This window comes from Halichoeres trimaculatus, unplaced genomic scaffold, assembly GCF_033239565.1.
Source record: "Halichoeres trimaculatus isolate MK-OKI-2021-1 unplaced genomic scaffold, fHalTri1.1 fHalTri1_scaffold_9, whole genome shotgun sequence".
NCBI classification, from domain to species: domain Eukaryota; kingdom Metazoa; phylum Chordata; class Actinopteri; order Labriformes; family Labridae; genus Halichoeres; species Halichoeres trimaculatus.
Genome location: NW_027437188.1, coordinates 16,636,064 through 16,649,226, shown reverse-complemented (window position 1 = coordinate 16,649,226; position 13,163 = coordinate 16,636,064). Strand labels below are relative to the sequence as shown.

At 38.6% G+C, this 13,163-nt stretch overlaps 2 protein-coding genes across 3 annotated transcripts; both read right to left on the bottom strand.

Moving 5' to 3' along the window:
• Positions 1-17: 17 nt before the first annotated feature.
• chchd2 (coiled-coil-helix-coiled-coil-helix domain containing 2) lies at positions 18-2,772 on the bottom strand. The gene is made up of 4 exons (XM_074680138.1): positions 2,576-2,772; positions 1,514-1,772; positions 783-957; positions 18-382 (listed from the first exon to the last, which is right to left on the bottom strand). Exons 1-4 carry the CDS (start codon positions 2,623-2,625, stop codon positions 372-374), a joined length of 495 nt encoding a protein of 164 aa, XP_074536239.1. The 5' UTR covers positions 2,626-2,772; the 3' UTR covers positions 18-371.
• A 2,279-nt stretch (positions 2,773-5,051) lies between these two features.
• On the bottom strand, positions 5,052-8,748 carry LOC141797950 (protein FAM98B). Of its 2 annotated transcripts, none has more exons than XM_074679662.1 (8): positions 8,552-8,748; positions 8,207-8,313; positions 7,566-7,691; positions 7,209-7,468; positions 7,017-7,097; positions 6,812-6,928; positions 5,555-5,701; positions 5,052-5,456 (listed from the first exon to the last, which is right to left on the bottom strand). In XM_074679662.1, exons 1-8 carry the CDS (start codon positions 8,593-8,595, stop codon positions 5,289-5,291), a joined length of 1,050 nt encoding a protein of 349 aa, XP_074535763.1. In that variant the 5' UTR covers positions 8,596-8,748; the 3' UTR covers positions 5,052-5,288. The 2 variants fall into 2 exon arrangements, with proteins under 2 accessions (XP_074535763.1, XP_074535764.1); XM_074679663.1 differs by having other exon boundaries at positions 5,555-5,698.
• Between the last annotated feature and the right edge of the window lie 4,415 nt (positions 8,749-13,163).

Sequence of the window (13,163 nt, the reverse complement as noted above, 5' to 3'; positions counted from 1 at the left end):
AAAACATCAAACACATGTTTCTATTATTCTCGTGCTTTATTGTTTTAAAATGGGAATCATCCAGAAGGTTCCAACTGATGGTTCACGAGTACTTCTCTTTAACAAATGCAGTGCATATATGGGTGGGGCTTTAAATTAAAAGCACTAATGAAAAACAAATGGAATCTAATCAAAGCATGCACACCAAAATATATAAACATTATTTATAAGACAAGATTTACAAGCTCTGCTGCACTGTCCTGAGATATTACTACAAGGATGCTGTCTGATTGCAATCAGCAGTCAAGATAAAACATGGTAATCGATCTCTTGTTGTGTAGGTTGTCATGTAAGGTCTGTGCGTGCTTCTTGTTCTCTCAAGGTTTTCTTCCTCAGGACAGACCTGCAAAAAATAAATTCAATAATAGTCATTAATAATAGTCAAATTTAAGACTACCAGTTGTTTATTATTATTATTATTATTATTATTAATTATATATTTTTGACTTTTCCTTTTAAGTGAAGGGGAAAGACAAGGTTTTTTGACACAACAACTCCACCTTGTAGTCACATGAGGTACTACAACACCTTACTGCAGGCCCATTGGCATCTAGTGACATCTAGATGACTAATCTCTTATCTAAGAGTAGGACTGTACTTGCAATAGATAGAGAAATTTAATATGGTACAGGAGGAAACATGTATAGAGACTTACAAATAAAAAAGGAAAATATGAATGGCTAGTGTACTGCAACAAACACATGCTAAAGTCCCAGCATGTGGCTCATTCACATCACACTCACCATTGGCAAACTTGCACTGCTTGAGCACCTCACTGAAGCCCTCACAGAGCTTGAGGTCACTCTGATTTTGGGCACACTCGATGAACTGTTTGAGCTCATAGGAGCATGCCTGCTGGGGGGCCTCCTGCTGGTACATGGGCTGGCTCTGGTACATGGGCTGGGCCTGGTACGGTTCCTGGAATATAAAAGGCAGATGATGCCTAACCCTGGCACATATGATTTTTCAAATTGTACAACAATAGCAAGCTCACTCAGCTGTTGTTTATGTATAAAACAGATTATACGGGTTGTATTTGAGTTTATTACTTTTTCTAAAAGTTCTTTAAATGCTTTCTTGTCTATAACAAAGTAAAGCTTTTTGAAACTGCATCCTTTCACTTGTTTTCTTCAAAGGAAAATGTTTACACAAATAAAACGCTGAGTAAAACCAGCTTTAAAGCAAATAAAAACTTAATTAAGAAGAGTTACAGTGACGCATTTTAGCCGAGGGATAAGTGCCACTGCTTATATAATCAGCCTCAAGCTAATTTGGCTTTATCTTTTCATTCATTAGAGAAGACAAAGGATTTGCGATGATCTGTGAAGTAAAGCAAAGACTTTTCCCTGCAGACTTCCAAACTCCCACTTCAACTTCATTTGGTTATTGAGGTCCTCCCCACTAGCGTCAGACACACTAATCCTCCCCTGAAGCTATTCCAGTTTCATGACCGGCTGAACCACAATTTATTTACCTGATATGTGACGTCAGGCTTGGCAGGCTCAGAGTGTCCTCCACCGAAGCCTCCAGTCATGGCATGACCAATCGTGTGTCCAACTGCAGAGCCCACTGCTACACCAGCGGCTGTAGATGCCATCTGGGCGAACATACCCGGCTGCCTGGGTGCTGCGGCTGGAGCACCCACAGCCGATGGAGGAGCCTGCATTGGAGCAGGGGCGTAGGAGGGAGGTGGTGCAGCCCTAGCCATAGGTGGTGGTGATGGTGGTGCCCGGCTGTAATTTAAAGAGATAGATAAGATAACCATCCAATCAAAAACTGACAGCCACTGTATGTGCTGCTTTATTTACTATCATCTTAATAATCCAATAAATTTACTCGATGAGATTCAGAGAAATCCCTTGAAGTCCGTTATCCACAGAGACCAATATGTCGAACAAGTCACACAAGCTGTGTGTGGCACTGGGACATGGAGTCACCTCAGGTCACTTACATCAGCTCCTCTGCTCTGTTATTGAAACAGAGTTACCGGTAAAATAACGGTACAATATGTTGTGCTTTGTATAACAGTACAATCTGTTGTGCTATTTTACAGTAATGATGGCATGATACGCTGATCATTTGAGAAATACAGAGCACACATCTCCTGAACAAAGACAAAAAAGATAAAGCACAAATTTACAATGAATTGTGTTACTTCGGCCCTAATCTTTGAGTGACTTAAGAAAAAAGAGCCGTTAGTCTTCATGTTATGGAAACTAGGAACTAATCCTGGCTGATATTTCTCTGTGTTAATTTAATATTCTCGCGTTGTCAAACTACCATCAGGCTACGCTGTGAGAAAAATGACGCAGATGAGCCATTGTGACCTTCTTAACTTGTACGGAAAGATGGAACACATTTGCTTATAAAACAAAAAGATCTTCAGTAGAATAGAGTATTGAGACTAGTCCAAGCTTCAAACACAATGCGATATCTCTGAAGAATACAGCCAGCATATGCTACAACACATAACTGTACCGTCGGCTTCAGCCCTCAACGTGCTGAGTGTGGTCATAGCTTTGAATATTTGATTTACCTGGCTGGAGGGGGCATCCGCGATGTTCGGCTTCTGCTTCCTCTTGGCATTTTTAAATTAATGTACTTTTCGCTAAGTGATAAGTATACGCAGCTTCGCTCTCCACTAGCTATCTGTCGACCTTTAGCTGTCTAATCCGGAACTTTCCATATGTTACATCATTTGTCTTGCGGGTAACTTCCGGTGTGTTCTTCAGGTTGTTACATCATGAACAAATCAGTCTGGTAACAGTTTATTTTATACAGTCTGTGGTAATAGCTGGAAATATGTTCTTAAGCCAGTGTTATCGTAGTGAATTTACATTCCCATACTACCGAATAAAACTAAAATCTTTTGATAAAAATGTCGATTCACACGTTATTTTTTTTACAGAGCCCCCTTGTGGTGACTTTGAGTGACAGCGAGTTTGCAATCCCTTTCGATATTTTATGTTTCTGCAGTAATACTTCTTGTATTATCTTTAACCCCCCCCTAAAATAAATAAATAAATAAATAAATAAATAAATAAATAAATAAAATAAATAAATAAAAAACAAAACAAAAACAAAAACAAAAACAAAAACGTACCAGTCCAGCGTAGCTCCCGTAATTACACTTCTTAAACCAACTTAAAACCAATTTACACCTTCAACAAAAGTAGGGCAACCTCTAAATATAAGAAAAGTTACAAGACATGCATTGTTTCATCAAATATAAAAATTATAGTTAAATGAACAACATGATATTCATATTCTGTTGTTTTTTAAATGAAAATGGTGTTTACTGGTCTCAAGAATTAAAAAAAAAATGTTTTCTTGTATTTCCTTAAGTAAACAACTTAATATATAATTCAGCTATAAACCAAAGGATTCGTTTTTTTTTTGTATATTACATAGTATATTACATACCATGCAAAGTTGTAAATTTGACTTTTTTGACAGAAAGAAAGGTCTTGTGCTTGGCTGATGATTACACTCATAAACGAGAAACCAGTACCTCCCTGGAGCCAGACCCAGTTAGGAGCATGGTAGCTGGGCTTCTCTCCATGGGCCTGGTCAGGGCACACCACCCCCAGGAATAGGCACAAGGGTTTAATGCAGAGTATTGCTGGGCAAGACTAGTTGTGGGGATATGGAACATCACCTTACCTGCAGGGAAGGAACGGGAGTTGGTGGAGGAGGATAAGCAGTACTGGCTGGATAAAGTTTGGTTTACTTCCAGTTACTGCACTGTTTCGCTGTGGGGGAGATCCTGGGTGAATGTGGGGATACTCACAAGTCCCTTGGTTGAGCGACTTAGGGTTGGGGTTCGCCCCAGGGGATGAGAGGGTTGTCTCCTTGCAACTTCATATCATGGGGAGGACAGCTCTCTATGATGTTTGTGCACACACACTAGGCAGCAGATTAGAGTATTTAACCTTCTTGGAGTCTCTTTGTAGAGTTGTGGAAGGATTCAATCCTGGGGTACTTCAACACCCAAGTGGGCAATGATGGAGAAACCTGGAGGGGGTGATTGGGAAGAATGGCTTGATCTAAGCTCCAGTGGTGCTTTGTCATTGGACTTCTGTCCAGTCCATGGCATGAACATAATAAACACCATGTTTCAACATAGTGGCTTATCTGTGTACTTAGTCCTATAGGGCTTAGGTCAAGGAACAATGATGGGCTTTATAGTCCTATCATCTGATCTGTAGCTGTATGTTTTGGACAATCAAGTGAATAGAGTTGCAAATCTGTCAACTAATTGCCACCTGGTGGTGAGTTGGCTCAGATTGCGGAGAGCACTACCAGACTGATCTGGGGAATCCAAACAGGTAGGTTAACTAGCAATGTCTGGCAGAGGCCCCTTTCGTGAGCTCTTCAAGTCTCACCTCTGTTGAGACTTTTCACTCATTCCAGGGGAGGTTGGGAACATGGAATCTGAATGGGCCACGTTCAAAGCCTCCACCATGAAAGGAAAGCAGTGGCTACAAGTTGTGGCTTGAGGGCCGTCAGTGCTGGTTTTGGCATTGCAGTTAATCTTTTGTTTTTTTTGGCTTTAGTTTTGATTCTTAGTTTAGGAGGATGTCCCAGGGAACGATGGTCCCTTGCCTGGCTGGCTCAACACTTTTCCATCTTATGTGCATTTTTGGCTGGGGCCTCCTTTTTGTTTCCCTCACTTTGGTTTTCTTCTTTCTTGAATATTTTGGGATCTTTTTCTTGCAAGGAAGCTCTGGGTTGACAACGTATCAAATGTTGAAAGTGAAAAATAATATTATTCTAGGAAAATTATGTCTATCTAATATCTTTTGTCACTAATATATTTCTGAAAAGATATACCAATTCATTTGTGTGGAAGAATAATCGTTTGTCCTGTCCTAAGTGACAGCATATCAGATATGAAACAGTCACTGGCTAGTGTTCAGTATGAATTATTTCATGATGTAAATAATAATAATGTTAACTATTACTTCATACATAAATATCAGTGATGCACTGAAACCTATAGCATAACCCAATATATTTCTTTCTTTAATGAATAAAGCATTTTAATGACCATGTACAATCAATAAACAACACAATATCCGTATTATGTATCAGCCATCTGCCAACCTGCACACCATTTATTTGCATTGGCTGTTGAAAAAATTAGCATGTTGTTCAAAATATCCCAATCAGTGGCCATTCTTTATCTTGTACTTAAAGAGGAAAAAAAAAAATTATTTATTCTTAAATAATGTCAAGAAAAGGAAATGTCATTCTTTTTTCCCTTTCTTCTTTTTATCTGAAAATTTGCGTCGTTGGTGGTGTCCACCTCCTCGTCCTGATCTGTGTCCTTTAGATCTTCTATCTTCCCACGCAGGCATTGGTGGCTCAATTTCCCCTGGTCGTCCTCCTCTGTCTGGTACACTTCCCATCAGTGTCTAGAAAGACAGGGGTCAAATTAGACACATGCATTCTGAATAACACACACTTCCCAGTTTATTTACTTTAACAGGTTTCATTCACGTCAGCATTGTACCTTATAGACAGTGGTGCTTTTTCCAGCCTTGATTGGTTTAATGATTGACTGATCCTCTCTGGCAGCGATCAGAAGAGACAAAGAGACTCGAGGGGAGCCAGCAAGAGATGATAAAGAGGGAACTGATGCAAGAGCTTCACTGCGCTGCTGGAAAAAGAAGACTGATTGAACTGAGATGTTTGTTATTACAAACATGGGGAGCAATGCCTGTGGTTCCCGGATAACCTGACCTAAAATCGATCTTAACCAGAGAAGAAAAGAGTAGAAAGCTAGGCTGGAAGGTAAGCTGTGTGTCAGTTTATATCTGATAAAATGTCCAACCATGGATTGGAATTACTTCAACCAATTATATAAATGGAAATATTGCTATTAGAGTTGTTTTTCAAGACATTTATGATCTACAGTGGCAAAAATCTGACATGCACTGTCTTGCTTTTTATCAAGAAAATGTATGAGTTTGGTGTCTCATGTAGTAAACCACCATTATGGATGTCTTAATTCTAAATTTAATTATATTAAAATTAAAATTTACTTAAAATTAATTTCAAAAACTAGTATGATGTTTCACTGGTCAAATCTAAATGAAATACAACTTAATTCATAGATGATGTGTCTGAAGCTCATAGGGAGAAAAACTGTACTAAATGAGTTACCAGATTATTATGCAAATATTGTATGTGACAGAAAGCAGACAAAACATGGCATAATGCACTAAATTCTTACATTTTCTTAATAAAGTCCAACACCAACATTTTGTAATTACTGACGCAATATGTAAGAAGTCATTCCATAATGCAGCTAAGTTTATTACCTATTGCATTCAAGAATTTTATTCCAAATGTGACATTTTATTATTGAAAAATGTGGCTTTAATACGTAATGAATTAAAAATGTATTTCATTGTTACATAATGGTATGGTATTACATAATGTGGTGCTATTCATCCTTGCTTTAATCCGACACCTACCTCCTTGCAACAGTTTTAGGCATTACTGTTAACAGTCTTGTTTGCTTTTGAAGCTAAAAAAGAGCATAAGTTTCAATTTTAGTTATTTCATATCGATAAGAATCTTCCCATAGTTTCTTTAATTTTGAATTTTTAAGTTTTAATTATAATTTTGGGGGCTTGTAGGGTTATACTTGACATATTTGTCAGTTGGTCTCAAATGGCTAACGGACACAGAATAATCTTTCTCCATTGCTTTAAATTTTATTCATCCCTGTTCTTCAAGTCGTGCAGCGATTCATTCCTCTTACCTTTTGTTTTTCACCCCATGCAAATGACTCCAGTGTGACCTGAAAACGTTTGATCATCATCTGACGGCGACAATGATAATCCTCTGACAAAACTTTGTTGATTTTATTTACTTGTGCCTGCAAGACACAAACAAAAAAAAGCAAAAGGTCAAGTTATCTTAGAGTAACATCTAAAGTTTATTTGACTATCGTTATGGTAACTTACCCACTGCTCTGGGCTGAGGCTGTTCTTCAGAAGAGGGTTTGTCATGTCTCCACATGGAAGACTAGCAAGTCTTGACTCTACCTACATGTAGAGTCATATATGGACGTCAATTAGGATTTGAAATTGTATTTATGTTTTCTAACACATAGTAATAACCCTAATGTAGCAAAGACTAACTCATATCAAATGTACCTCTTTCAACACATCTGTGAATTGACAGGAGGCATCCATGTCAAGTGCACGCAGCAATAATACCCATTCTGCCTGCAGCTCAGCTTTCCTTTCATCAGATTCATCATCATTGGCATACTCTCGGCAAAGTTCATCAGATTTACAGCTGTGATCTTCAACTCTCTGCTCCTTTTCAGACTCCTCCTCTGTGATCTTCTCCTCACCATGGGACTCTTTATACTTCAGAATGTGAGCGGCTTGTAACTCTGAGACAAGGAACTCTAAAGGATTAAACAAGACTGTTAGATTGAGACCCCTTTCATTTAAAGGGCCAGGCTTGTAATGTACAAAACCGAGTACATGCAGATTAATTCTCACCAGTGATTTTGTTGAGGGCGGACGGCTCGAGTGCCTCTGATGAAACCACAGTGAGGGGGGTGAACATGCTTGATAGCAAATGTCTCAGCTCATCGACCAGTAAGACATCACATGTCCTGTCTGAGCCTAAAAATTGGAGGATAAACATATATCTAAATATATTACATCAACAGTGTTTTTTAGTTGAATAAATAATTTAACATTTCTCACGTTATTAATTTATTTATTTAAAAAAAAATGCTCATCCAAGCGTAAGTCTTTCACTTTAGGTAACTCAGTGCTCTTGTCCTTCAAGTAATAAATGACTGTTAAATGAAATGTAAAATTAATCATCTGCCCACTGCTGAGTCTCAAAGTCTCATTTTATGGTATACACTTTAGGGATCCTTATCAGAACAATGTTTAAAAATGAATACATGGTGGTACTCTTATAAAATCAATTTTAGATCACCAGTTAAAAAAAAACAAACAAACAAAAACAAAAACAAAAAAACAGTCAAAGCACGGTAAACATGTCCATAAAAAGAAAACGTTGGATTTGTAAAAATTATCCTTTTATGTCTTCATTTCTAGTTCATATGCAGCAACTATTACTGAGAACCCTCTATGCAGCACAACAGACACCTGTTCCTGTCACAAACCTTGTAAATCTGGACACAGGATTTTAAGCTCCGCTGTCAGCCAGGTGAGCAGGGGACACGGAAGTTCATCACACTGGCACCGTGTGAGGCAGGAACCACCTGGGTACCTGACCAAATAAAAATTAGATAAATAAAGAAGACAGGTGACAATTGCTCCCGCCCAATGGGAAGGGGTCGATATGAACTGTACAGCTTTACATAATAGGGCAGGAATGCAAGTGCTGAAAGCCAAAACTTGAATCAACGTGCTTGTCAATAACAGCTAAAGCCATACTTTATTGCCTCCAAAACAAATTACATGAAATGACGACGGAGTAAATATAAAAGTAGTTACACGTTACTTACCCCAGCGTCTTGAGTGCCCTAACTGTCCCTAAACTCCTCTCCATTGTCACTCAATCTCAATGTTTACAAATTTTGAATCTACGTGTGATTTACTGTAACCTTACTCAGCTGACTTGAGTTCAGTTGATTTGTATTTGTGCTTCCTCCTTCTTATACACTTGTTTTTGTGCTAATGTCGTCGCCTGCTGGCCGGAGTGTGCGTCTCTCCTTTTCTTCTTTTTTCCTGGCTACGGCAGGCTAGACGCGTCAAAGGTGTGATACTGCCCTCTTCTGGTCACCTCTGAAACTGCAAGCTCAATGCATGGTGTGTCTGAGTTGAGCCTGGCAAACTGAGACTTTAATCCACCTCATAAAATATAAAAGGAAAAAACAAGCTTTTGATTTGCATATCCATGTCATTCCATAACGCTGTTGACTGAAGGTTACTTATTATTTGGGTGCTTGCACCAAGGAAGAGGACACCTTCTAGCTTGCTCATTTTCCTGTGATTTTATATCCCGAGCTAATACTTTGTTAAATAACCTTTTGCTGCAAATACAGCTGCAAGTCTTTTGGGATATGTCCCTCCCAGCCACACTGGGTTTTATTTAGGGGTATCAGAGTAAAGGGGGCTAAATATGCATGCCACACTTTTTAGAATTCTACTTGTAAAAAAAAAAAGTTGAACCTGACTTGTAGTCATAATTTTGTAATACCTTGTGTTATTCTATCACCTAGATTCAAAATATTTGGCACCAATAATGCAGAATATTTGGAGAAACATGCTGCCATCAATAAAATGTCTTTTTCCAGTTAAGACTTTGCATATTTCAGTTATACAATGGCATACCACACCACATTTGATACAACAGCAGGACTCTGTAGGAGAAGAGCTTCTGAGCTTGTGTCCATTACACACGTTTAGAGTATATAAAAAAGTAGTTAAGAAACAGACAAGAATGAGACAACATATTACTTTTAAAATTCCAGAAACTGATAGGCAATCATTTTTCATTTTCATTAAACGTAACATTTCTTCAGTTTTAATATGTGACAAGATGTGTTTGCATATTTTCATTGCAATGTTAAGATTATTCGTTAAATACCAGTCTCTGTTTGATCAACATTTTATGAAGTTGTTGCTTGGTAAGGCTTAAAAACTTTTGGCTGTACAAGACAAGTATGGAAACAGGAAGTCAGTTTTTGTGTAGTCCAGAAAACTGGCACTTCCGTACTTATGCATGAGGTGATAGAGGATTGAATTAACACTTTGTCATGATAATAATCCTGGAGATTGATGAGCATTTTTATTCACCTGTCTGTAAAATTGTACCTTGTTGAAACTTGATAAAGGTACTGAATAGTTTAAAAAATAAAATCAAAGTGATTCATACAAATTGTAAAGATGTATTTTTGAATTATTCACGTCTTTAACAGTATACAAAGTTATTTCTTAGTGTATCGTTATCTTGCTCGGAAAGTGTGGAACAAAGCTTTAGTGGCCAGCATCTGAATCTCTATGTGTGCATTTTTATTAATAGAAAAATTTGTTAAAAATACATATTTGAAATGTGTCACATTTTCTTTATTCAATACTTGCTCAGAGAACATAACAGCCCTGAATCAATTCAAACCATGTGCTTTACATCTCTGTCCACCAGGAGGCACCAGAGAGCTTTGTGATGATCAGAGCAAATTTAACTTCAATGTTGAGGTTTGTCTGTTCAGCAAATTGACTCAAGAGCCACAACAAAGTACTTAGTCAAAATACAGGAAAGTTAATTGAATACTTCCACTTTATGCAAATAATAGCTGTACTTCTCAGCATACCAGAGGCAGATATTGTTCTTTATTACTCACACTTTGGGGAGACAAAACGATTCTGAAATTAAACAAAGTACTTGGAATCCCCCTTGGATTTGTTTAACACATAAGATTAGGATTAAGAGAAAGGAAATCCAGGAAAAACATGTCACAATCAGCACAATTGTTTATCATGGCAATCATTTTGCTGATCATACATTATTTATTTGAGGCTGAGGCTGTCAGGCAGTCGTTTCACAGTGAAGAGCTACTAGAGAGTTACTTTGTTTAAGTAGCTGACTATGACACTGAAAGTAGAGAATCTTGATATGAAGTTTCATGCATCCTGTTTTTGGTTCTGTAGCAATATTCATTTTTTTCTTTTTCTTTTTCTTTTCTTTCTTTCTTTCTTTTTTTGTGTGCTAATTTATAAGAAATGAAAAAATAAGAAATCGTATCAACACAAGTATTCACAGCATTTGCTCAATACTTTGTTCATGCACCTTTGACAGTGATTATAGCCTCAAGTCTTTTTGAATATGATGCCACAAGCTTGGCACACCTATCTTTGGGTAGTATGACCAATTCCTCTTTTCTCTGCCAGTGCAGAGTCATTTTCAGATCTCTCTAAAGGTGACAGATAGGACTCAAGTCTGAGTACTGGCTAGGTCGGTCAAGGACATTTCAATTTGTCCTGAAGTCACTTCTTTGATGGCTTGGAATTCCTCTTTCTTTCAATCCTGACTAGTCTCCCAGTTGTTGCCGCTGAAAAACATCCCCACAGCATGAAGCTGCCACCACCATGCTTCATTGTGGCAATGTATTGGCCAGGTGATGAGTGGTGCCTGGTTTCCTCCAAACATGACACCTGGCATTCATGCCAAAGAGTTCAATCTTGGTCTCATCAGACCAGAAAACTTTCTTTCTAGTTTTCTGCCCCTCAGGTGCCTTTTGGCAAAAACCAGACATGCTGCCGTGTGCCTTTTAATGAAGAGTGGCCTCCATCTGGCCACTCTACCATACGGGTGGTGGTTCTGAGCTTCATCCATTTAAGGATAATAGGCCACTGTTCTCATTGAACCTTCAAAGCAGCAGAAAATTTTCTGGACCCTTCTCCAGATTTGTGCCCTCAGAAAATCTTTCCTCAGAGGTCTATTTACAGTTTCTTTGACTCCATGCTTGGTTTATGCTCCGACATGCTGACTGTCACCTGTGGGACCTTATAGAGACAAGTGTGTGCCTTTACAAATCACATCCTATCCACTGAATTTACAACAGATGGATTCCAACTTAGCTGTAGGAACATTTACAGGGTATTCAGTGAAAACAGGATGCACCTGAGCTCAAGTTTAGCTTTGTGGCAAAGGTTGTGAACATGTGATGTCTTAGATTTTCTTTCTTATTTTAAAATAAATGTGCAAAAAAGTAAAAAAAACAAAAACAAAAAACCAAACCAAACCAAACCAAACCAAACCAACAACAACAACAACAACAAAGCATTCACATGGTCATTATGGGGTGCTGTTTGTAGAGTTTGAGGAAAAAATGAAGTTATTCCATCATTTTAGAAGGAGACTGTACACTGTATATACCCTTTCCTCTGAGTGTTACTAAGTCCACTCAGCACTGTGAAGCTGGCAGTGCAGCTGATGCATGCTTCAGTGGAGCTGGAGTGTTTTGGACTGTAGCACTTGATTTAAAACACTGAACAGTCTTTCATAGTTCTGTTTGGACAGATTTGATTCAATTTCTTCATAAAGTCTCCAGAGGCTCTTACAGCAGGAAGTCTTGATCTCAAGTGGTGCCATCAAACATGGATAGTCAGCTGTGCTCTGAGTCATCAGGAGGATGTAATTTTTATTTGTTTGAGAGTGTCTCCTGAGGCTCAATAAGACTGTCTGTTACTCTAACACACTACTGTTTGCACCGACACGTGTGCTTCATTTTCTGTGTGTTAGTGCATTGTTTGGGGTGACATGTGTTGGCGATCATACTCCTGGCACAAGCCGCCCCATCAGAGGGTATAAACTGAGCAGGAACAATAAAGACGGTGGTTTTGTACATCTTTGTCTGCTTGAAGCCTATTGCCATATGTGTAGAAGCTGTGCCCCCACTCTGACAACAAAAGACTAACCACGCGTCGGGATGCTGCGTCTTTTATTCCCCTGACACTGCCCACTGCTTCCTGAAACCCTGGAGAGCCCTGACCCATGACCTCTGGCAAGCTGCCAGACAATGCACACTCTCCTCTCCTCTGCAGCCCTGGTCATGCATGCAGGCCTTGTTGAACTGGATGGATATATGACTAAAATTGTGATTTACTGTTGCCAAAAAAGAAAGTCACATACACCTTCATGAATTCCTGGCCATTTAAAACCTTTAAATGAGAATTGGAAACAGTAAACAGGAAATAATAAGCCTCATGTACAACTAAAGCCTGCCTATTTCTTCTTTCTTTTTTTTTAAATCACAAATAATTGTACAGAGAGTGCAGTTGAAACCAGAGTCAAATTCCTTGTGTTCTTGAAGATACCCTGGTGAATAAGGGCAAAGAAAAAAAAACACAATATGTAGAAAAAATACAGTTATTTTACAGCAAAATACTTTTTGTTGCCATGGCATTTTGTAACCTGGTCTGCGCCATGGAGCACAGGCAGCTGGTCCATGCCCTGGAGCACAGACATACTGTACCCCCTGTCAAAAAGGGTCTCATATCAACAGTGTTCCCTTCTCACTCATGGTTACAAGCGCTGTCACAACAAAAATGACTTTGCTGTAGGAAAAAGGAAATTTGGGACAAAAACTGATAGAGGACGAAGCAACCAGTGAT

Bases quoted from the DNA above. Each gene is read 5' to 3' on its own strand.
- chchd2 (XM_074680138.1), bottom strand. From the start codon at position 2,625: ATGCCAAGAGGAAGCAGAAGCCGAACATCGCGGATGCCCCCTCCAGCC. The intron at 1,773-2,575 runs GTAAATCAAATA...TTTAAATTACAG, and splicing joins CGGATGCCCCCTCCAGCCAG to CCGGGCACCACCATCACCAC. The intron at 958-1,513 runs GTAAATAAATTG...TTTATATTCCAG, and splicing joins AGCCTGACGTCACATATCAG to GAACCGTACCAGGCCCAGCC.
- LOC141797950 (XM_074679662.1), bottom strand. From the start codon at position 8,595: ATGGAGAGGAGTTTAGGGACAGTTAGGGCACTCAAGACGCTGGG. The intron at 7,469-7,565 runs GTGAGAATTAAT...TTAATCCTTTAG, and splicing joins CGCCCTCAACAAAATCACTG to AGTTCCTTGTCTCAGAGTTA. The intron at 5,457-5,554 runs GTACAATGCTGA...CTGTCTTTCTAG, and splicing joins AAAGCACCACTGTCTATAAG to ACACTGATGGGAAGTGTACC.